Source organism: Planococcus citri, chromosome 1 (assembly GCF_950023065.1).
Source record: "Planococcus citri chromosome 1, ihPlaCitr1.1, whole genome shotgun sequence".
Classification (NCBI taxonomy): domain Eukaryota; kingdom Metazoa; phylum Arthropoda; class Insecta; order Hemiptera; family Pseudococcidae; genus Planococcus; species Planococcus citri.
In genome coordinates, this window is record NC_088677.1 from 77,254,609 (window position 1) to 77,277,034 (window position 22,426).

The window sequence follows — 22,426 nt, forward strand, 5'->3', positions numbered from 1 at the left end:
CGCTTCAGCAGATATAAACCTCTAAGAGCTAGAGCAGTTTTTCTGACTTAACCCAAATTCTGACTTCCCCCGGTGCACCTTACATGTTTTTTATATTAAAAAAAAAAAAAAATGTGGAAATGTATTAATCTGTCAGGGGCGTTTGAAGTGGGGCTTGTAGCGATGGTGTGAATGGTTTTTTTCAGAGAGGCGTGTGTGGGTGGAGATGGGGGGGGGGTGCAAAGTTTGCGTTGTGTGAGAGATCTTAGTAGGTATCTTACGTTCACTGGGGTCACTTGCTTGAAGCTTGCTTCAACTACACCTCTTCCACAAAAAAAAGAACGATCAAATTTTGAATTTTGAGTTTGACCACATATGGGCACAATTTTTCTGGTTGAATGGGGAGAGATCGACTCAAAAAATTTTGTGGGATGATTTTACCTCAACACTTACATTTTGGGTGAGAACTGCTGCAATAAGTCACTACTAAAGATACGTGTAGGCAGGACCATCGAGAAGAGGAGCAAAGGGGGCAGTTTGCCCCAGGCCCGCGCTTTGTGGAGGGTTTAGCATAAGAAAGGCCGATTATGAAAAAAAAAACTATTTTTATACTTCTCGAAACACAAATTTTTGAGACCTTTCGCCCTCGCTTCGCTTGGGCTTGTTTTCTTTTGTTTCCCAATTGAAATTTTTGAAAAAAAATAAGAAGTCTACACACACTAGATACCTATAAACTGGGAAGAAATAATAACAAAACTTGCTCTAAAACAAAGAAAATAATGAGCAAAAGAATCGTGTCTTCCTCTCCCCCCCTCCCCCCCAAAAAAGATGAAAAAATGGCATGAAAAATTTTCAAACAATTAGTACTTACCTGTAGACATCAATTTTACATTTTTTTTGATATTTTTCAACTTTGGGCGCTTTATGCAAGGGTGGCCAATATTATTTGGAGGGCCAAGGCAAGGCTTTTCTTAAAGATGCGCTTATTTTGAAAGATTCTGCCGATTGAAAAATTTTCAAACAATTTCAACAGACATTAGTTTTCTATCTTTTTCTATTTTTTCTAAATTGGGAGGGTGGAGGGCTCAATACAAGAGACCCAACGTCATTTGATGATACAACGAAGGTTTTTTCTTGAAAAGGAGGTTATGCAGAACAATTGTAATGTGGAAATGAGGTATGTATTTTCAAGAATTTTCCCCTATTAATTTTGATTTACCTATTCTCATTTTTTGTGATTTTTTCAACTTTGAGGGGCGGCTCCTTACTAAAGGGTCAATATGGTTCGAAGGGCCGAAGAAAGTTTTTTATTGAAACGGGGATTATTTAGAAAATTTGACGTAGAAATAAAGAATTTTGATGAATTGAATTTTTTTGACCATTTTTTTTCCATTTTTTCAACTTGAAGAGCTATACTGGCACCACTTTTTTTTGCAGATAGGAGAAAAATTAAAAATAGGGAATTATTCTCTTACCCGAGGTAATAACTTTGGTGGATGGGAGGTGGAAAATTCTAACTTTGCGAAATGAGGTGTATAGGCAATAGACATACACCTTACTAGGCCATATGAGTTCATTTCCAAGGGAGTACCAGTTGATAAAAATTGAAATATGTAGTGAAAACCCCGTACCAATTTACCTCGGTACTCCTTATCAGGATGGATGAATATATGTCACCATCTCCTATCTGATAGTTTTGTTGGGTTAAACGTTACCAAATCGAAACGGAAACTCGTATGAAATGTAACTATCGCAGGAAATATGAGACATCACTCACATAGGTACACCTAAACATGGAGATGTTAAGTATTTTTAAATAGGTACCTAATTAGTCATTTTTATGCATCGCACATCTGATGATACTTCAGTCATTGTGCAATCGTGTAAAGGCGATTATAGTGTTCTCTTTCCTTTGGTAATTTCAGTACAACCGATTACTTTTTTCACAATGATCAGCGACGATTTATCAAAACCCAACACCAATCAACAAAAACTACTGTCTTCGTTCAAGAATCGAAAATACGACGAGTTCAACAACCTGATAAAATGCCCAGACATAGACGTCGACCATTTCTACGCAGATCCAGATAACGGTACGTTATTAGATTTAGCTTGTCGATCTCACGGCAACCAGGCATACATTTACACTCTTATACTAAACGGAGCTTCAATATGGCTGCAAAATCAACTCACTGGTAAGCTCGCATTGAACGAAGCTCTCGCCAATTCAGATCCCAGTACAATACAGCAATTCATTATGGCTTTACGGCAACGCATCTTCATCGCGGGTGATAAATTCGCTAATACACTTATGCACACTGCAATCGAAAAAAACAACGTCGAAATAACTCGCTTCATAGTTCGCTGCCTTCCTCGAACCACTAAATACCCGTATAATCCAAAAGCTCCGCATTTCATACTGCTTCAAGGGAGCATCGAAGCTGCCAGAGTGTTCATCGAGCACTTCGACGTCGATATGGAATTTCAAAAAGATACTCAAGGACGTGTTCGTAGCTGCCGAGAAATAATATTGCAAAAATATCCCCAGCTAGGAGCAGAGCTTCCTACACGATCAACGCGACAACTCCAAGATATTTTATTCTCATATTTACGTTTCGGTTTGACCGAATTGTTCGTGAATAGAGTCGCCGAAATTGATAAGAAAACTCTGGACGAGGGTCTCACCGATGGCGACAAGACCTACCTACATTTAGCCTGCGAATACAATTACATCGACGTAGTGAACGCGCTGTTGAAAAAAAATATTCGTTTGAATAAACGTGCTGGAAGTCTAAATGACTTTTCAACATCCCTAACACCAATAATGGTAGCTGCTTACAAGGGTCATTCTCAAATAGTCCAGAGGTTATTGAGTTTACCAGTAGTTGAACTGCAAATCGAAGGAACGGGATCGGTTTTGCATTCGACGATTCGCGGTATGAACGATAGAGCCGTCACTTCAGATAGTCATCGTTTGATTTTAAAATCACTCTTAGATCGCAGGTTTCCTGAACCTCATAGACTAAATATAGATCTGACAGACAAAATGAATATGACAGCTCTACATTACGCGATCGCTTTCAACAACGAAATCGCCATCAGTTCATTGGTTCACGCTGGAGCCAATTTATACCTCAGAAATCCCGAAGGTAAGCTTCCTTTGACTTCTATTCCGCCAATAATCCTCGAACGATATTTTGACAATTGTATTCACGCTAAGAAATATTGGATTTCTTCCACGAAATCCGAAGAAACCATAAGGTTTGACTACAAAGTATTCAGACAACTAGACCAGAGCTCAAATCCAACCGGCCATGAGATGAAATTCTTCGCTATAATCAAACGAGAACCCGAATTGAGAAAATTATTCAAACACCCTTTGACGAAAAGCTTCCTCTATATAAAATGGTGTTTCGTTAAAAAATATTACTGCTTCGCTTTAACATTCTATTTGTTGTTTTGTTTGGTCCTGAGCGCGTATATTTTCCAAATTCAAGACTGTTCATCATCGAGGACCATATCCAACAGCTCTACCAGCTACCAATGTAAACTATCCTGGGTTTCTGCATCTGTAACATTATTCTTTTACCTCATACTCGTTTTAAACGAACTATGCACATTTTTCCTTTCAATCTTGTCGTACAGTTGGATAAAGAACTGGTTGAAAATCATCATAATCTCTGTCGTAGATGTTTTTCTCATCAGTGAATACAACGCGCATCTCGCAGCAACCGCCATCTTGACATCTTGGATCGAATTCGTATTTTTACTCGGTAAACTCCCATCACTCTCCATTTACATCGAGATGTTCAAAACAGTGACGCTGAATTTCGCCAAATTCTTCATTCTGTACTCGATTCTGATCGCATCGTTCGCCTACAGCTTTTTCATTTTATTCAACGATAAAGCCAACGAAACCAGATCGAACACTGATAAAAATAATTCAATCAATTCGTGGCAAAATCCGCCTGTATCGTTGATCAAGTCCATCATCATGATGACTGGCGAATTCGATGCTTCGAATTTACCACTCGGTTCGAATCTCAACTACGGCTACTTGTTCTTTATTTTTTTTGTCTTCTTGGTGACTATTGTACTTCATAATCTGCTCCACGGTTTGGCCGTCAGTGATACGCGAGCTATCATGGAGAACGTCGAAGTGGTTGCTCTGATAACAGGAGCCAAACAAATATCGCAGTTCGAACGCATGGCCCACGGCAATCCATTCAAATATGTTCGGTCTCGTTGGCCGAGCTTTTTCAACCACGAATCAATCAGAAAACTCGAACGTGGATTTCTATTTTTTCGCGATAATATATACAGATATCAGATCATCATGTCCTTTAGAATGGGTACAAAAATGACAGTTTTTGTGCGACCAAGCGAGCAGAATAAGATGACTGCTCAGTTTTTTTCCAAAGAGCATATTGGCATAATGCCATCGTGTATTGTTAAACAAGCCGAACAAATCATAGAGAAACGGAATCAATCCGAATCTACCAAAAATACAGACCAGCATATTGTGGTAAAAACAGATCCATCTAACATCAAATCTGTCGAAGAATTGGTTACTCAGTTTGGCGAGCTGTGTGAATTGACACGTAAGCTCGATACGAAAATTAGTGAAATCGATGCAAAAATTGCTGAAATTGATGTAAAAATTGTTAAACGAGATGAAAAATTTTTGCAAGAATTAACACATAAACTCGATACGAAAAATGCTGAGATCGATGCGAAAATTGCTGAAATTGATGCGAAAATTGTTAAACGAGATGAAAAATTGTCGCGAGATGTGGAACAAATAAGGAAACTACTCGAATCAGTTGTACAGACATCTATCCTTAACGGCCTTGACGAATCTCGAATAGAATGATCACAAGTTCACGATCAGATTCAGATTAATCGCTGAAAATGTATTATGGTACGATGATTATTGTAATAATTATACGAATAAGTATTATCAAATTTTTTTTTTGCAATATCATTTTCGATGGACGGGCGCAAAAATGATGATACTGGACTATAATTTTGAAATTTTTGTTTGTGCCTTGGTTCCAAAATTTTCAAAAGATTACACAAAAATGATCGAAAAATGCGATTAGGCGGATACAACTCTGGGAATCGTCTTCTTTGGTCACAAGTTGAGTTTCAGTCGATTCCAAAAGTTGAAGTAGCACAATCACATTTTTCGGAAAATTTTGATTTTTTTGTTCAAATTTTGGGACCACTTTTAGGCATTAATTTTTTATTCTTGTTACACGGAATTGGCCAAAAATCGAAATTCTGAGACCTCAACAAGACATGCCTAACGTGATTTTTTCAAAATTTGTCGACGTTTTCAGCTAAATTTTTGTAAAAAATGATGGCTATTGCGGTAGGCACAACTTTGGAAAAAAAGGCGGAATGATTTACCAAAAATTATTTGAATTGTTCGCGAATGATTCACTAAAATTGTTCAATTCGTTCGCGAATGGTTCACTGAAAAATTATTCAATTCGTACACGAATGATTCATCAGGGATCGCGGAGCGGAGCGGAGGTGGAGGCCCGGAGGCCCCCGGAGGGTACCCTTTTTTTGCCTTGCTCCGGGAGCAGGAGCCGGAGCAAGAGGTACTTGAAATTTTTTACTGGAGCTGGAGGTGGAGGCGGAGGCACTTACAAAAAAAAACCGGAGCCGGAGCTGGAGCCGGAGGTATTTTTTTTCAAATAGCCGGAGGGGAAGGCTCAAAACCCCCCCTCCTTGACCTCCGGAGGCGGAGCTGGAGGGCAGGAGCCCCCGGAGGATACCCTTTTTTGGGCCTTGCTCCGGGAGCCGGAGCCGGAGCAAGAGGTACTTGAAATTTATCAAGTGGAGCCGGAGGTGGAGGTGGAGGTACTCATGAAAAATCTCCGGAGCTGGAGCTGGAGCCGGAGGTATTTTTTTAAAAATTTTGGGAGCCGGAGCTGGAGGTGGAGGCACTAGACCCCCCCCCTCCGCGATCCCTGTGATTCATCAACAATTGATGAATTCGTTCGCGAATGATCCACTCAAAAATTATCCAATTAGTTTGCGAATAATTTACTAAAAATTATTCAATTCGTTCGCGAATGATTCACTTAGAAATCAATCAATTCGTTCAATTGATTCACCAAAAATTAATAAAATTTTTTGTGAATGATTCACTAAAAATCGATTATTTCGTTCGCGAACGATTCACTAAGAAGTCAATCAATTTATTTAATCACTAATCGTTCGTAAATGATTCGAATCAATGGTACGCGTAAACAGATCAATTTCTATGCAAGTGTTCCACAAGATGTGAATTAATTCGTTTGTAAAAGATTTTTTTTTTTATTTGAAGAAAAGTCGGTCTTCCCACGCATTTTTGTGTGTTTTTTTTTTCAATTTTCAATCATTTAGGGCACCTACGACGATTGTTCAATAAGTAAGTTCCATATGAGTGTAGATTTTGAACGGGTGGACAACTTTTATTCTTCATTACCAGATTTGTCTGCGCATATTAAGGTATCCACGTTTTTATCACTGCCATAAAAAATGAAGAATTCTCGTCAAAAATCGTACTATACGTCTTATAATTGAGAACCTTATTCTACATTTTACAGAATGAGAACAAAAAGACAGATAATTTTCAGATACTGGCAAGAGGGACGTGAAAGAGGGCAGATGTCTTGTCTATCTCGTATAGGCTGCAGCAAACGATAACGGAAATGGAGTCGCGTAAATTTTTCTTTTACCAACGGTTAAAAATGCTGTCATGTTTGGTAAAAAACGATTAATCAAATTTTCGCAATTTAATCAATCTTATATAGAGATTATATGGCTTTTGGCAAACGTGTCTTTTGATTTTATATAAAGCTGGAAATTTAGCTTAGTTTTGCTGATACAGGAGTACGCGTGTTAACTTTTTTTTTCATTTTTTCGTCGACGGTACGTATTGCCATTGCCTATCTAACTAGGTCGTAATTTCGTAAAAGCCATATTTTTCTTTACGAGTATTTTCGCGTTCTTGGTTAAAACTTTGGCCACATTTAAATGGTAAAATTTTCCATGTAATTTTCCAACATTTTCCATCTTGACAGTATAAACGATACTGGGGAGAAATAAAAATTATCCGAATGTTGAAAGCAGGGATGAGGCAAAAAGAAGATGAAAAAAAGATGCTCGAGTATAAGAGTAGAGAGGTTATATAATATATAAAAACTTTGGGTAATATTTACTATCTTTATATAATACGTTTACTCGGGTAATAAGTTCGGTATTTATTGATGCGTGATATAATAACAACTTATAAAGAGTTGTTAGCCAACATTTTGGGCGTATTGTAGTATATATGTACGATCGTATACGTATGTAATAGAGAAATGAAAATTTTTTACCCAGAATTAATTTTGACTTTGAAACTATATCTCGCAGCATCTCGCGTACGTGGAAAACTTTAGTCTCATGTACCGCCAAGTCTTTTTTTCTCTTTTGAACTGGAAATAGAATACTAATCTTCGTCTGTTCTTTTTTTTTTCTTCTTTGCCATTATTTAAGATTCATATCGAAAGACTTCGGTTCCTACTTTTCAATTTTTTATGCATGTGGATTACACTACGTAGAGATATTCTCGCAGCACAGCTCACTCGGCTTATAATACCTCTTGTACATGTTCTGGAGCAGTTAGCACAATATCGTGTCTCGTCTCCTGGTTCTGTAAGCGCGTCTAAACATCGTCTCGTAATAAAATATAAAAAAAAAAACGCTGTAACAGTCGATAATAAAAATATAAAACGAAAATTGGATTCGGGCTTAAGAAGAGATTTTTTTGTCTCCGCGAAACTTTCTTATATTACAATCATTAAAAAGTTAATCTTGTTAAGGAAATTAGACATCTGGGGAAACGGGCGCGTGGCGAGGCAGCAGGGTGGGTATTTTCAAAGTTCTTCGCAGGTTTTCCCGTGAGGGAGTAAGATCGTAAAAGTTGGCTAAAAAAAAACTTTTACCCGAAAGTACTTGGAAATTTTTTACCGCTCAAGCTGTTTAGTTTATTAAAAAAAGTATAACTGGTGGCTTTCTATTTAACTTTGATATTATTCGGATGTGTATATAAAACAGTAAAAACTTTGAAAGGGGTACCTACGTGGTCGACCAATTCCCTCGTAGTACGAGTAATACGAGTACAGACTTTGCATGAGCTTTTTGCGAGGTGTTTTTTTTTACAACTTTGCTTATGGGAGATAATGTGTGAAATGGATTAGTAAGTTGGATCGGGATTATTAACTGAGGATAATTTCCACTCGGATGAGTTTAATTGGATGAAGATACGGGGGGAAACGGAGGGAATGTGGATTTAGAGTTTGCACTGTCAATGTCGTGTATTTTAATGCATACTTACGAGTATTTCTTTCTTGTTGGTTTCTTAGTTGATTTGATTTGATTATCTAACTCGTTGTTTTTCGCGATTGGTTGCTATTTTCACATCGGTTTACGATGCTGTTAGTCCGGCATGTGACAAAAGGAATAATTGCACATCTCCCACATTCAACCTCTGGGACAACTTTTCTCTTGAAATGGGGGGAAAATCATCAACACAATGTTGTAACCTAAAACGTGAAAATTCGAGTGAGGTGAACAATAAATTGAACATCGAAGATTACGGCTTGGGTTTATGAGGAAGGGGTGGGGAGAACGGAGGAATTAATGTTTCAAAGTTTCTTGAAATAGGTACCTAGCAATGATTCACCAAATTCAAAAATTTTTCCTGCCGAAAAATGAGCCTTGTAGAGGACTGAGGAGGGGACACGTGAGTTAAACACCACCAGAAAATCATTATGTACATATTTCAATCATCTTTGCACATTTACCAATCGCGTCAAAATCTGAAAATACTCGAACGAATCGAATCTCGGAAAATAATTTTGATCTCACAAGAGATCAAGTCATCGATGCAGGGAGGGGGGGGGGGTGATGGGCTCCAAAATTTCTTCAAAAATAAAAACTTTTCATGGCTAAAAAATTGAAATAAATAATGGTTAGAGACAGTTTGGGCATGAACAATTTTCATGATCTACCTTTTTCAACGATTTTACAGCAGATAGCTTCCCGTGGTTGGGGAGGGGGGGCGTTAAAAAATACTGGTAACGTCTAATCGTTACATGAAACAATATTCTCAAACAGTCCTGTTCTTTGCCTGTTTTTGCCAAAATAGTCAAAAAATTCGCATTTTTTGTCAAAAGTGTCAGAGAGTGTTAATTTTTGGCAAATTGATGAAAAGATGAATTTTTATCGAAATTCTCAGGAAGTGGTTTTTTGATAAAATGATCACACTTCTGAAGGCATATTACGGGTCAGTGACCTTGAGAGGCCAGACAGGTGTGCCAATGATCTTAGGAAGCCACACAGGAAGACAAGTGACCTTGGGAAGCCAGCCAGACAGGAGAGCCAGTGCGGGCCCGTGGCCAATTTAAATTTGGCCCCATTTCTAAGTACAAAACTATGCATATAGAGGTATTTTAAGATGAGGAAGGGGAAGTGTTCGGCTTAAAATTTACCTACCAATATAGGGGGAAAATACAAATTTTTCAGATTATTATCACATTAGGTAGGACAAGTGATTTTGGTGAATCATTCGCGAACGAATCGATCAATTTTATTGTTGATGAATCATTGACAAACTAATTGAATGATTTTTTAGTGAATCATTCGCGAATGAATTGAATAATTTTTGGTGAATCATTCGCGAACGAATTGAATAATTTTTTAGTGAACCATTCGCAAACGAATTGAACAACTTTAGTGAATCATTCACGAACGATTTAAATAATTTTTGGTGAATCAATTGAACGAATTGATTGATATCCAAGTGAATCATTCGTGAACGAATTGAATAATTTTCAGTGAATCATTCACAAACGAATTGGATAATTTTTCAGTGAATCATTCGCGAACGAATTGATCAATTGTTGATGAATCATTCGCGAACGAATTGAAAAAATTTTCATAATTCTTTCGCGAACGAATCAATTTAATTCATTTACTTAATTTTTGGTGAATCATTAACGAACGAATTGAATAATCTTTTAGTGAATCATTCGCGAACGAATTTAATAATTTTAGGTGAATCATTCGCGAACGAATCAATTCATTTACCTAATTTTTGGTGAACCATTCGCGAACGAATCGATTCATTAACTTAATTTTTGGTGAATCATTCGCGAACGAATTGAATAATTTTTTATGAATCATTCGCGAATTGAATAATTTTTTGGTGAATCATTCGCAAACAAATTGAATAATTTTTAGTGAATCATTCGCGAATGAATCAATTTACTTACTTAATTTTTAGTGAATCATTCGTAACAAATTGAATAATTTTTGGTGAATCATTCGCGAACGAATTGATCAATTGTCAATGAATCATTCGCGAACGAATTGAATAATTTTTTAGTGAACCATTCGCAAACGAATTGAACAATTTTAGTGAATCATTAGCGAACGATTTAAATAATTTTTGGTGAATCAATTGAACGAATTAATTGATATCCAAGTGAATCATTCGTGAACGAATTGAATAATTTTCAGTGAATCATTCACAAACGAATTGGATAATTTTTCAGTGAATCATTCGCGAACGAATTGAAAAATTTTTCATAATTCATTCGCGAACGAATCAATTCAATTCATTTACTTAATTTTTGGTGAATCATTAACGAACGAATTGAATAATCTTTTGGTGAATCATTCGCGAACGAATCAATTCATTTACCTAATTTTTGGTGAACCATTCGCGAACGAATCGATTCATTTACTTAATTTTTGGTGAATCATTCGCGAACGAATTGAATAATTTTTTATGAATCATTCGCGAATTGAATAATTTTTGGACGAATCATTCAACAACGAATTGAATAATTTTTGGCGAATCATTCGCGAACGAATTGTTTCGTGAATTAACGAAATAATCAAATGAATCCATTCGTACGCAAATGGTTCTTTCGAAAAATTAATTAATTCGTTCACGAACAATTCCCTTAAATGAATTGATACTCTCACGAACAATTTACTAAAAAATGACTGACTATATTCTTACTGATTTAGTACAGTGAAATTACATCAACCAACACTTCAGTAATTATTAAACAATAAACACCCATTGAATTGGTAAAAAAATCGCGGTTCATTCAGTAATTTTTCAACTGATTCAAAAGTAAGGAGTTTTACTGAATCAGCAGTATGTTTCACTGATTCTCTAGTATTCGAATTTTGCCTCTTTTGAATCAGTGAACCATTACTGAATTTCAGTAGGAAACGATTGATTTACAAAATATATTTAGTGAGTACTGAGCGAAACACAGTTTTGGACAGGGAAAAAAGGAAGGGCGGGGGGGGGGAGATCACAAATCAGCCTTAGTTGGCATGATCCAGATGAAATTTCTTTCGCTAAGAAATAAATTTCAAATAGTCTTTTTCATCATCATTCAACCACCGCCTATTTCTCCAAGAGCTATAGTTGATAAAACAACAACTGTAATTCTACATGTAAGAGTAATTGTGGATTTAATAAAAAATCAAAGTAGGAGTTTCAATATTTATTCAACAGATCATTTCACATGCACATAACAATTTTAATTGTTTATAAAAACATTTAGATGAAATTTCCTTCAATTAGCATATTATAGAAACAAAACAATGTAACATTAGGCAATCTCCGCCTTACGACTCTTAAGATTTAATCAAAATCTATACTTTACTTAAAATATGCACTTCAATTCGTAATTTCGTATATGTATTTACTCAGTAGGCTACTTATTACTAATCATACACCATTTTTTTCAAAATTTTCATTTTTTTAGTGCAAATCTGAGCTCAGATGGTACACTTTTATAAGGCCCAATACAGCACTTTCATCTTCAATTTATTTATTAAATGCCAGAGCGAAGTTCAACCGACAAATTCCAAAAATTTAAGCGAGAGAAGTTGAAATGAACAAGAACAATCAGATTGTGACATTTGAAAAAAAAAACACTGAATTTTATTGATCACTCATTTTGGAAATTGAGGATTTTCCTTAATTTTCTTCAAAAGATTATTTTGATTTTCAAAGCCAAATTTACAGATTACCCTCTTTCATTCCAATTTTAATTGTTGTGATGTACAAATTGGGGTTTATAAGCTGTCGAAGTTGTTGGAAAAAGTGATTGAAATTCTGTGTTTTGGAGCACCAAATTTTATCTTTGTGGGTCTTGTAAACTAAGTTGAGGATACAATTGAAAAAAAAATTTCAGATGATAAAATTTTACAGCAATTTTTCCAACACATGGCCTTTTGTTTCCGTCTGAAACAGTAAATTTGGCTTGGAAAATCAACATAATCTTTTGAAAAAAAATCAATTTTTTCAGTCCAATTTCTCACGTAAAAATTCCTGAAACTTATCGGTTAAACTTCTTTCAGGCGTCAGGTTATACATACAATACATACCACAAAAATTATCTCACTTTACTCAAAGTACTCGTAACACTCCCGATTCCACAGCAAGGTTCACTCTTGTGTCATATCGTCAATTCCACGACACAAAATTTTCAATTAAATCAACCCATTATACTTTCGAGTAAGTACTTCAACCAGCGGTACTTTTAAACGTATCTTTCTTAAACGTGAAAAATAAACCGATAACGAATCCTTCGAAAACGATACCCAATTGAGGTATACGACCTAATATATCGATTTTATAATCAACCATCATGCAAATTAAATCGACAATATCGGAAATAGCCGATAACACTCCTACCACCACAATAAGACGTATATGCAGCAAAACATTCGGTATTAATAAAGTATTACCGAAACTAGCCAACCTGATATACCTTAAAACGCAAAAAAACAAAACTAAACGCATCAGTCGAATCCCCGCAGCCATCTTAAGTATCACAGCATACACTTCGAAAGAATTCACCAAAAAGTAACCCAGCAATGAAATACTCAACAAAGGCATCCCAGCACTAATAACGCAATATAAAATAAACGTAAAATTATGCGACCCTGAAAATTTCTCCAAACTTAAAACGGTTCTCCTCAAGCAAAAAAACACATCTAAAGCTATGACGAATTTCAAAAACGGTATCGTTAACAATTTATAAAACGAAATCCAGCAAAAAAATTCGCAACATGTACCTCTCAGTATAGCTCTAGTGAACTCGTACAAAAACGAAATTAATAAACAGAAACAATAAAACGTTAGGTTTTTAGTAGGTAAACTTTGCGGACTCTCGCTTTTGCAAAATTTGTACAAGTGTACGAGCAAACAAAAGGTGGATAGAATTAATCCTGTAAGAAGAGAAGCAATTAATACGTTTTCAATTGCGCCGAGTGATCTGGAATCTGGTATTTCCGAGTAAAATAGCGTTATCGATGTCCAATTGGAAACCACGATGTCTTCTCCGATGATTTGTATTATCAGCTGGCGCTGAATTTTCCATAATTTACGTCTCATGATTAGTGTTGCGATGAATTACTACAGGTACGTGGTGGGAAGTATTTAACGGGATCAGAATGCATAATTTATTTGAAACCTACAACATGAGATACAGTAGTAAAATAGCATAATTCAAAGAAATGAAAGTCATAGTTACGTAAATGTTATTCATTCGGTATTGCTATCAACTACACACGTCAATGCACTTTATTACCTAGATATAGATACTCGTACTTTATTTTATCATGGGTGAAAATTTCAAACACCCCTTCTCCCTCCCGAATACCAAAGTTTTAATTTTCAAAGGAAATAATTGAAAACGTCCTACAAAACATAAATGTGATACGATATTTTCACTTCTATCTCCCCCCCCCCCTTGAGGAAAAAACGTGTTCAATTTTCCTTTTAATTTCGGTGCATTAGAGAGGATGGGAGGAAGAGTGTATGAAGTTCATTAATCTACCCAGAATATTATTCGGAGTTACAATATACTTTTTCTTTTTTTGAATCAATTTTGCATGATTTTTTGCAATTTTTTCCAAATTTTTTGGGGTTTTGTGAGGAAAGGAGAAGTTGAATGTTGACTCGAAAAGTTTCACTTCTCATCTCGTCTTCTTGAGAGCATTTTAGGATCTTTTTTTGTTACATTCCATAAGACATCAATTTTCAGGAAAATCAAAATTTATAAATTTTTGCTCGAAGACGAGCTCCCTTTTTGCAAATGGGGACGAAAAAAATTAAATTGTCACTTGAGTTGATTTTGAAACCACAATATCGAAAATTCTAGTCTCCGTACGTCGCGTCGAACTAGAACTTTTTTTCATTTCAAAATCAAAATACAGGATTTTATCAGAACTAAGCACGAATTCGTTACAATTTTCGGAGACCCGTCAGCAAAATATTTTTCAATCTCCCCCCCCCCCACACCCTCACAACAGGAAATTCGTCCAAGATGGAAAGTGAAAGTAGATGATTTTTGATTTGTATTGACTCGGTTAATTTTTTGTAAAAAGAAACACCAACCAGGGAAAAATTTTGAACTGGATAAAGGGGAATCGAAAGAGCACAACAAAATATACCACCAGCCAAAATTTCAAATACTGAAATTCATTGTTACATTTTTGGCAAATTTTTGAAAATTGAAATTTGAGCAAAAATTAGAAAAAAATCAAAATGTAAGCTAATTGACCTAGAAAGCTGAAATTTGGTTTGTACCCTATTTTTAACATAACAAGTCGATTGGTAATAGTTTCGAACCGTTTTGGGGCCTCCTGTGGATTTTGATTTTTTTCATTTCTTCAAAAATATTTAATTTGGGCTCTCGAATAAATCTGTTTTCTAAAAAAATGCAAAAAAAGAAGTTGGAGTTTGCAAAAGTTCATCTCCTGTCAAAATTTCAGGTGCTTTACGCCAATTTGACGATTTTTGTCAATTTTTGAAAACTAAATTCGGGTTAAGAAATAATTATGGAAAAAATTGAAGTTTCACCAAATTGACTTGGAAAGCTAAATTTTGATGTGTATTTCATTTTCAGTCACTGGAACCAATTGAAACTGGTTTCGAACCGTTTTGAGTAATTCTAGAGCCTCCAGAAGATTTTAGAAAATTGAAATTTCTATAACAAAATTTTATCCAGTGAAGTAGAAAGACTAAAAGTAAAAGGTAACCTTATTTTCGACCACCGGTATCGATTGGAAACAGTTTCGAACCGTTTTGAGCAATTCTGGAGCCTCCAGTAGATTTTCAAAAATGGAAATTTCTACAAAATTTTACCATGTGAGGTTGGAAAGCTAAAATAAAATTTTATAAACCTTGCCGTCGACTACCGGCATCAATTAGAAAACGATTTCAAACCATTTTGAGCAGTTCTGGAGCCTCCAGAAGATTTTTGAAAATTGAAATTTCCACAAAATTTTACCCAATGAGGATGGAAAACTCAAGTAAAATTTTCTAATTTCATTTTCAACCAACTGTAGCGATTGAAAACGGTTTCGAACCGTTTTGAGCAGTTCTGGAGCCTCCAGCAGATTTTCGAAAATTTAAATTTCTACAAAAATTTTTCCCAGTGAGGTTTGGAAGCAGAAATTAAATTTAATTACCTTATTTTTGGCCAGAAGTATTGATTGGAACAAGTTTAGAAAATTTTTGGGCAGTTCTGGAGCCTCCAGCAGATTTTTGAAAATTGAAATTTCCACAAAATTTTACCCAATGAGGATGGAAAACTCAAGTAAAATTTTCTAACTTCATTTTCAACCAGCGGTATCGATTGGAACCGGTTTCGAACCGTTTTGAGTAGTTCTGGAGCCTCCAGCAGATTTTCGAAAATTGAAATTTCTACAAAAATTTTTCCCAGTGAGGTTTGGAAGCAAAAATGAAATTTAATTACCGTATTTTTGGCCAGAAGTATTGATTGGAACAGGTTTAGAAAATTTTTGGGCAGTTCTGGAGCCTACAGCAGATTTTTAATAAATTAAAATTTCTACAAAATTTTACCCAATCAGGTTGGCAAAACTGAAGTAAAATTAGGTAATCGTACTTTCGACTACCGGTATCGATTAGAACTGGTTTTGTATCGTTTTGAGTCGTTCTGGAGGCTCCAGCAGATTTCTAGAAAATTTTTTCCGCATATGTTTGGAAGCAAAAATTAAGTTTGATTCACAAGTACCTTATTTTCGGCCAACGGTATTGATTGGAACTGGTTTAAAACAGTTTTGAGCAATTCTGGAGCCTCCAGCAGATTTTCGACAATTGAAATTCCTTACAAAATTTTACCCAATGAGGTTGGAAAAACTAAAGTAAAATTTGGTAACCTTACTTTCGACCACTGGTATCGATTGGAACAGGTTTCGTACCGTTTTGAGTGGTTCTGGAGGCTCCAGCAGATGTCTAGAAATTTTTTTCCAGAAAGATTTGGAAGTAAAAATAAAATTTAATTTACAAGCACCTCATTTTCGGTCAACAGCATTATTTGGAACTGGTTTAGAACCGTTTTAAGCAGTTCTGGAGCCTCCAGCAGATTTTTGAAAATTTAAATTCCTTAGAAAATTTTACCTCAATGAAGTTGGAAAGCTAAAATTCACTTTATATCCTAATTTCAATACGTCGAGTCAATTGGAGGCGATTTCGAGCTGTGCTGAAGCCTCCAGACATATTTTGGAAATTCCTGATTTTCAACAAGTGCCATAAAACTGTCCAAATTGACTTATGAAAAATTTATATACCCGATTAAGTTGGTTTGGAGAGCCCCAGCCCTACATTTCCTCCTCACTCCTCAAAAATAAATTGGAACAATGAAAATTGAAATGAAATATAGATATGTAAAAACCTCAAAGCTGTTCACGTATATTTAAAAAAAAAAAAGTCAAAATGAGTAGCCTCAGTCATCCCCAGGTCATCACACATCCTCATCTTTATCATAGGTATCACATGATTGTACTCATAATCACAATCAGTAATCACCAAATGTCACTCAGATTCGTTTCCAAGCACATTAAAATCATTCAATGCAATACAAACAAACAAAAAAAGAATAAAATCATAAAAGACTTACCTATCAGAGGATCCAAATTGGGTGCTCAGTTCTCAAAACTCATGTACGTACGTAGCTAATAATTTTCAAAGAAATTGCACGTTACAAAAAACTGGTTACTCGAAAATTTCACTACGATAAATGAATAGGTATAACTCGACACTACACCGGCCACCGGCGCGGCAGCGACTGCGGAATTCCAAGTAAGAATTTCGTAGGTACATAAACCGATTAACGCGTTAGACAAAGACAAGATTAACGACAGGTAGAGGTAGACACGTGAAGAAACGAAAGGGAAGGATTAAAATTCAACAGGTTGATCATATGTAGCACACACCCACCGGTGACGTCAAGTTCAGTGTTGGCGAGAATTTATACTTAATTTACGTTTTCTCATTGATAAAGAATGCCGAATGTTTGCTTTCTTTTTTATTTTAGTAAAAGGTTGTGAAAAATGGGAAATTCGTTAGGACCGGTTGAAATCTATCGAGAATTTGGTTTCTTTTAAGAACGGACAAACTGGAAACGAACTATTATGGTCAATTTACAGCAGCGGATTACGAGTGTAGCTAATTTCAACTACATGATACATCAAAGTACAAACACATGTAAGTAAATTATTTCTATGAGATAATGATACCACATAAAGAAATGATCACGCGAGGATGTAATGATTTTTATGAGGCGGGTTTTCTACGAATTTTTCAGATTTTTCTGACTAAGTATATTATTCGGGAGAGAAAATAATTAATTAAAAATTCTATGACAACGAAGTATCCTAATCAAATTTGTTGGGAAAAAATTTCTAGCATAAAAAAGACGTAGAAACAATAGGCCTATTAAATCTTATAAGTTATCATTGAATTATTTCTCGAGAAAAAGGCTAAAAAAAGAAATACAGGAAGGAAATAATTTTGGAATAAAAATTGGTAACATTGAATGGAAATACTTATTGTACAATGTACATATCTATATAGGTACAAAATCACGTACTTGAGATAGCACCTGAAGATTCTTTGAATTTAACCATATTTCGTAATACATAGTTATTATCAATATAATTTACTTCGGATTTGACACGTTCAAGTGTTGTGTTTTCGAGTATAAAATTTCAACTTATTTGAACACGTTTTCAAGAGATCAATAAAGAAAATTTTCAAAATGAATTGAACATTTTTCAAATTTTATAGGCTCTGCTCTATAATCCATTAAGCATGATGAACGTGCCCCAGGCTGGAACCCTGTGGTTCTAATTACGTAAATTTGTTTACGATTTGTTTCTTAAAGCAACATTTTTTTAAAATCTCCGTTCGGAAATAGAGGGAAGGGAAGAAGTACCCCTAGTGTGATTTTCAAGGCGTTCTTTGATGTCATCTCAAAGTGGTTTCAATAGCATGACTTAAAATTTGGTATGAAAGAGAAGGCATGCCTAAGAGTAATGACCATAAATTTTTTGTATTTTTTCACCTCAACGAAAGTTTGATCAATGAACAGAGTAGGCAAATTCAGCATATTTTCTCAAAATGTTTCAGGCATAGAATAATTTGAATATCATCGTTTCATCATCGAGAAAATCGTTTTCAAATCACCTTTGAGAAGTTTACAAATGGCAAAAACAAAAATCAACATTTGATTTTGCAGGTTGAATGTTACGTCAAGTTACGAAATTTTTTCCAAAATTGTCAAGAAATCTTCAATCTTGTCAAAAATAGTCAAAGAGTCCTCATTTTTGCCAAAATTGTCAAAAAATCCCAATTTTTGCCAAAATGGCCAAAAAATCAAACTTTTGTAAAAATTGTTAAAAAGTCCTCATTTTTATCAAAACGGTCAAGAAATCTTAATTTTTGTCAAAATGGGCAAAAAATCTTAATTTTTGTCAAAATGGGCAAAAAATCTTAATTTTTGCCAAACTGGTCAAAAAATCGAACTTTGGTAAAAATTGTTTGAAAAGTTCACATTATTTTGTCAAAATAGCCAAAAAATCCTCATTTTTGCCAAAATGGTCAAAAAATCTAACTTTTGTAAAAATTGTTGAAAAGTCCTCATTTTTGTCAAAATAGTCAAAAAATCCTCATTTTTGCCAAACTTGTCAAAAAATCCTCATTTTTGCCAAGATGGTAAAAAAATCTAACTTTTATAAAAATTGTTGAAAAGTCCCAATTTTTGTCAAAATTGTCGAAAGGCCGAATTTTTGTCAAAAAAGTTTTGTTTATTCATAAATTGTCAAAATAAAAGCCCTATTTTTTGCCAACGTTGTTCGTCAACAGTTCCAATTTAACAAAAAAGTTTCATTTTTTGTCAGATTGTCCAAGTGCAAAACTTTGCCAAAATTGTGAAAAAGTCTCACTTTTTGCCCAAAATGTCAGTAAGTCCTACTTTTTCATCAGTATTGTAAAAAAATCCAAAATTTTGTCATAGGTACCTAATTTGTCAAAAGAGTCCCCCATTTTTGGTCAAAATTGTCAAATGGCAAAATGATGGGAAAAGTCCTAATTTTTGACAAAAAATTTTCATTTTATCCTAAATTAGCTTATCAAATAAACGTCCTCTTTTATTTGCCAACATTTTGAATACAGACCCATTTTAGACATCAGAATTGTCTGAAAGTCTCATTTTTTTTCAAAATTGTCATAAAATTCAACTGCAGTAGTCAAAATTTAGAAAAAGTCTAATTTTTGGTCAAAACTTTCAAAAAGTTTCACTTATTTATCAAAAATCATGAAAAGTCCAAAATGTTGCCATAATTTGTCAAAGAGTCACATTCATTGCCAAATTTTTCAAGAAAGTCTCACTTTTTGTTAAAATGATTTTCATCCCTAGCGACCAAACGATATCTTTTCATATCTCATACAAGTCTGTATCATGTCTGTGCTATATCCATACAATAGCGAAAATGTCCGCCTATATCGCTAAATCGTTGTAAATCTGATGATATCTCAGCGATATTCAGGGATATTCAGAAATCTGACCAGCGATATCTGCAAGATATAGCACTGCTATAGTATATATCACATAGATATCTGAGGAATATATTTTCGATATCCAGAGGATATCGTTTGCTATATCGCTAGATATCTAGCCTATATCTGTAGATATCATCCGATTTCTGTGAAATAGGTACCCATCTATATCGTATGTATATCTTTCTTCTGGTGAATTTTGATATAGAGTTTTCGAACCACATTGATGTAAAATCTAAGACATGAAGACAATACAACAAGTCACAAAGAATAATTTTGCATTGTAAAACAAAAAAAGTCAATTTTTTACACCAGTAGGTAATGTAAAAATTTTCACTTCTCTTGTTTTTCAATACCTACAAGTAGGTACAAAATTACTCTCTATGACTCACAGTATTAGCTTCAAAACATACATTTCACATCAATACAATTCAAAAATTCTGAGTAAGATCAATAACCTCACTCAAATATGGAGAATGCCTCACTCTCAAAGCTCACAAGCCACTAACTAGGGAACCTCACACAGGGGCACCACTGGCCCAGGGAGGAGGTGCCAGGGCAAATCGTTTATTTATTGTTATCTCTTGTGTGGTACCAACCACAATATCTGGCCTAATGATCATATAAGGTACATACATTTAACAAAAGAATGATTATGATGTGTTACTTTTGGAGATATCACTTTATTTTGGAGTTTTGATAGTAAAATTGGTCACAACAAAGTTTCGAAAAGAATTCAAATTTTTAAAATTACGTTTTTGAAACGTTTTGAACCATGTTTTTGTAGAAAAAAAAAAAAAGGCATGTATATATTTTCAAAAAATGAGTTGAAATAATAAAACAAAGTACCTCAATGAAAATGAAATCACAGTCTAATGGAATTTGTATTGGTAGCTTCATCATTCCATTTAAAAATGCTCAATTCTCAAGACTTCGGAAATATCATCCAACACAAACACATACACTGATTTATAAAATGTTTCAAAAAAACTTCACCATCCTTAAAAAACAAAAAATGAACAAAGTTATGAAACATTCCAGAAAACACTTTAGAGATAACAAACCATTAATTTCACTTTTCAGCCATCTTGACTTGACTGATACTCTACACACATTGCACTCCTTACTGAATACAAAAAAACGTGTTGAAGATATCGTTCTATATCTTGGAAATCTGCAGGATATCGCTACTTTTACATAAACCACCTCGTGTAGAAACGATATTCTACAGATATCCTAGAGATATCACCAAACCCATATCCTTTCCACAATATCGAAACGATATCTAGAAAAGTTATGATGAGAAATACGTTGTTGCAGATATCGATAGATATACCTGTGACATGGTTGATATAGTCAGACATACATACGATATCATTATAAGAAACTGAATCGCATAAATCGTTTGCAAATTGTGAAATGCTATTCAGATATCTATGTGGCATAAAAACGCCAAGTTTGGTCGATAGGGATAAGTCTTAACTTTGATAAAAATTGTCCGAACGCCTAATTTGTGACAATAAAGTCTAATTTTAGGCATCAAAATTGTCCTGAAGTCTCATTTTTTGCCAATATTGTGAATAAAGTTTCATTTTAGACATCGGAATAGTCCAAAAGTCTCATTTTTTGCCAATATTGTGAATAAAGTTCCATTTTAGACATCAGAGTTTCATTTTTTTTGCCAAAATTGCCATAAAATTCAACTGTACCAAAAATTTAGAAAAAGTCTAATTTTTTGCCAAAACTGTCAAAAAGTTCCACTTTTTTATCAAAAATCAAAAAAGGCCAAAATTGACAGAAAATCTCGCGTTTTGTTAAAAATAATTTTAAAGGTCATAATTTCTGTCAAAATTGTCTAAAGGCCTAATTTTGGATAAAAAAACCTCATTTTTTCCAAAGTTGCCGAATACGAGTAAAAAAAGTCCTGTTTTTTTCAACATTGTCAATGTGCAATTTTACCCAAAATTGACCTACAAGTCAGATTTTTTTGCCAAAATTGTCATAAAGGTCTCACGTTTTGTCAAAATACTGAAAATAAGTCCCAATTTTTGCCAAGATTATCTAAAAGCCTTATTTTTTCTGAAGTTGCCAAACGAAAGTCCTGGTTTTTTTGCCAACATTGTTTTGTAATAAAGGCCAATTTTAGCCGAAATTGTCTAAAATTCCCATTTTTTTGACAAAATTATCAAAAAGCCAAACTTATGCGAAAATTGCTGAAAAGTCCTAAATTTTGTCAAAGTAGTCAAGAAGTCCTCATTTTTATCAAAATAGTCGAAAGACCTAATTTTTTCAAAAAAATCTTGTTTTTTCTTAAATTGCCAAATGGAAGTCTTGTTTTTTTGTCAACATTGTCTAGAAGTCACATTTCAGCCAAAATTTGTGAAAAAGTAGTCTCGTTTTTAATGAAAATTATTCTTAAAAATGTCCTAATTTTTGTCAAAATTGCCAAAAAGTTCAAGCCTTGGTGATTTCTAGACTAAAATATTACTTATCAAACAAAAATTT

The 22,426-nt window shown here is 34.5% G+C and overlaps 1 protein-coding gene and 1 long non-coding RNA gene across 2 annotated transcripts; one reads left to right on the forward strand and one right to left on the reverse strand.

Moving 5' to 3' along the window:
• The first annotated feature begins 1,927 nt into the window (after window positions 1-1,927).
• Window positions 1,928-4,852, forward strand: LOC135836361 (transient receptor potential cation channel protein painless-like). The gene has a single exon (XM_065351154.1). The coding sequence runs from the start codon at window positions 1,928-1,930 to the stop codon at window positions 4,850-4,852; it is 2,925 nt and encodes a 974-aa protein (XP_065207226.1).
• Window positions 4,853-11,534: 6,682 nt separating this feature from the next.
• Window positions 11,535-17,503, reverse strand: LOC135833742 (uncharacterized). Its single transcript, XR_010556526.1, has 2 exons — window positions 16,983-17,503; window positions 11,535-13,529 (listed from the first exon to the last, which is right to left on the reverse strand). It is a non-coding gene; the product is annotated as an uncharacterized LOC135833742 (long non-coding RNA).
• Between the last annotated feature and the right edge of the window lie 4,923 nt (window positions 17,504-22,426).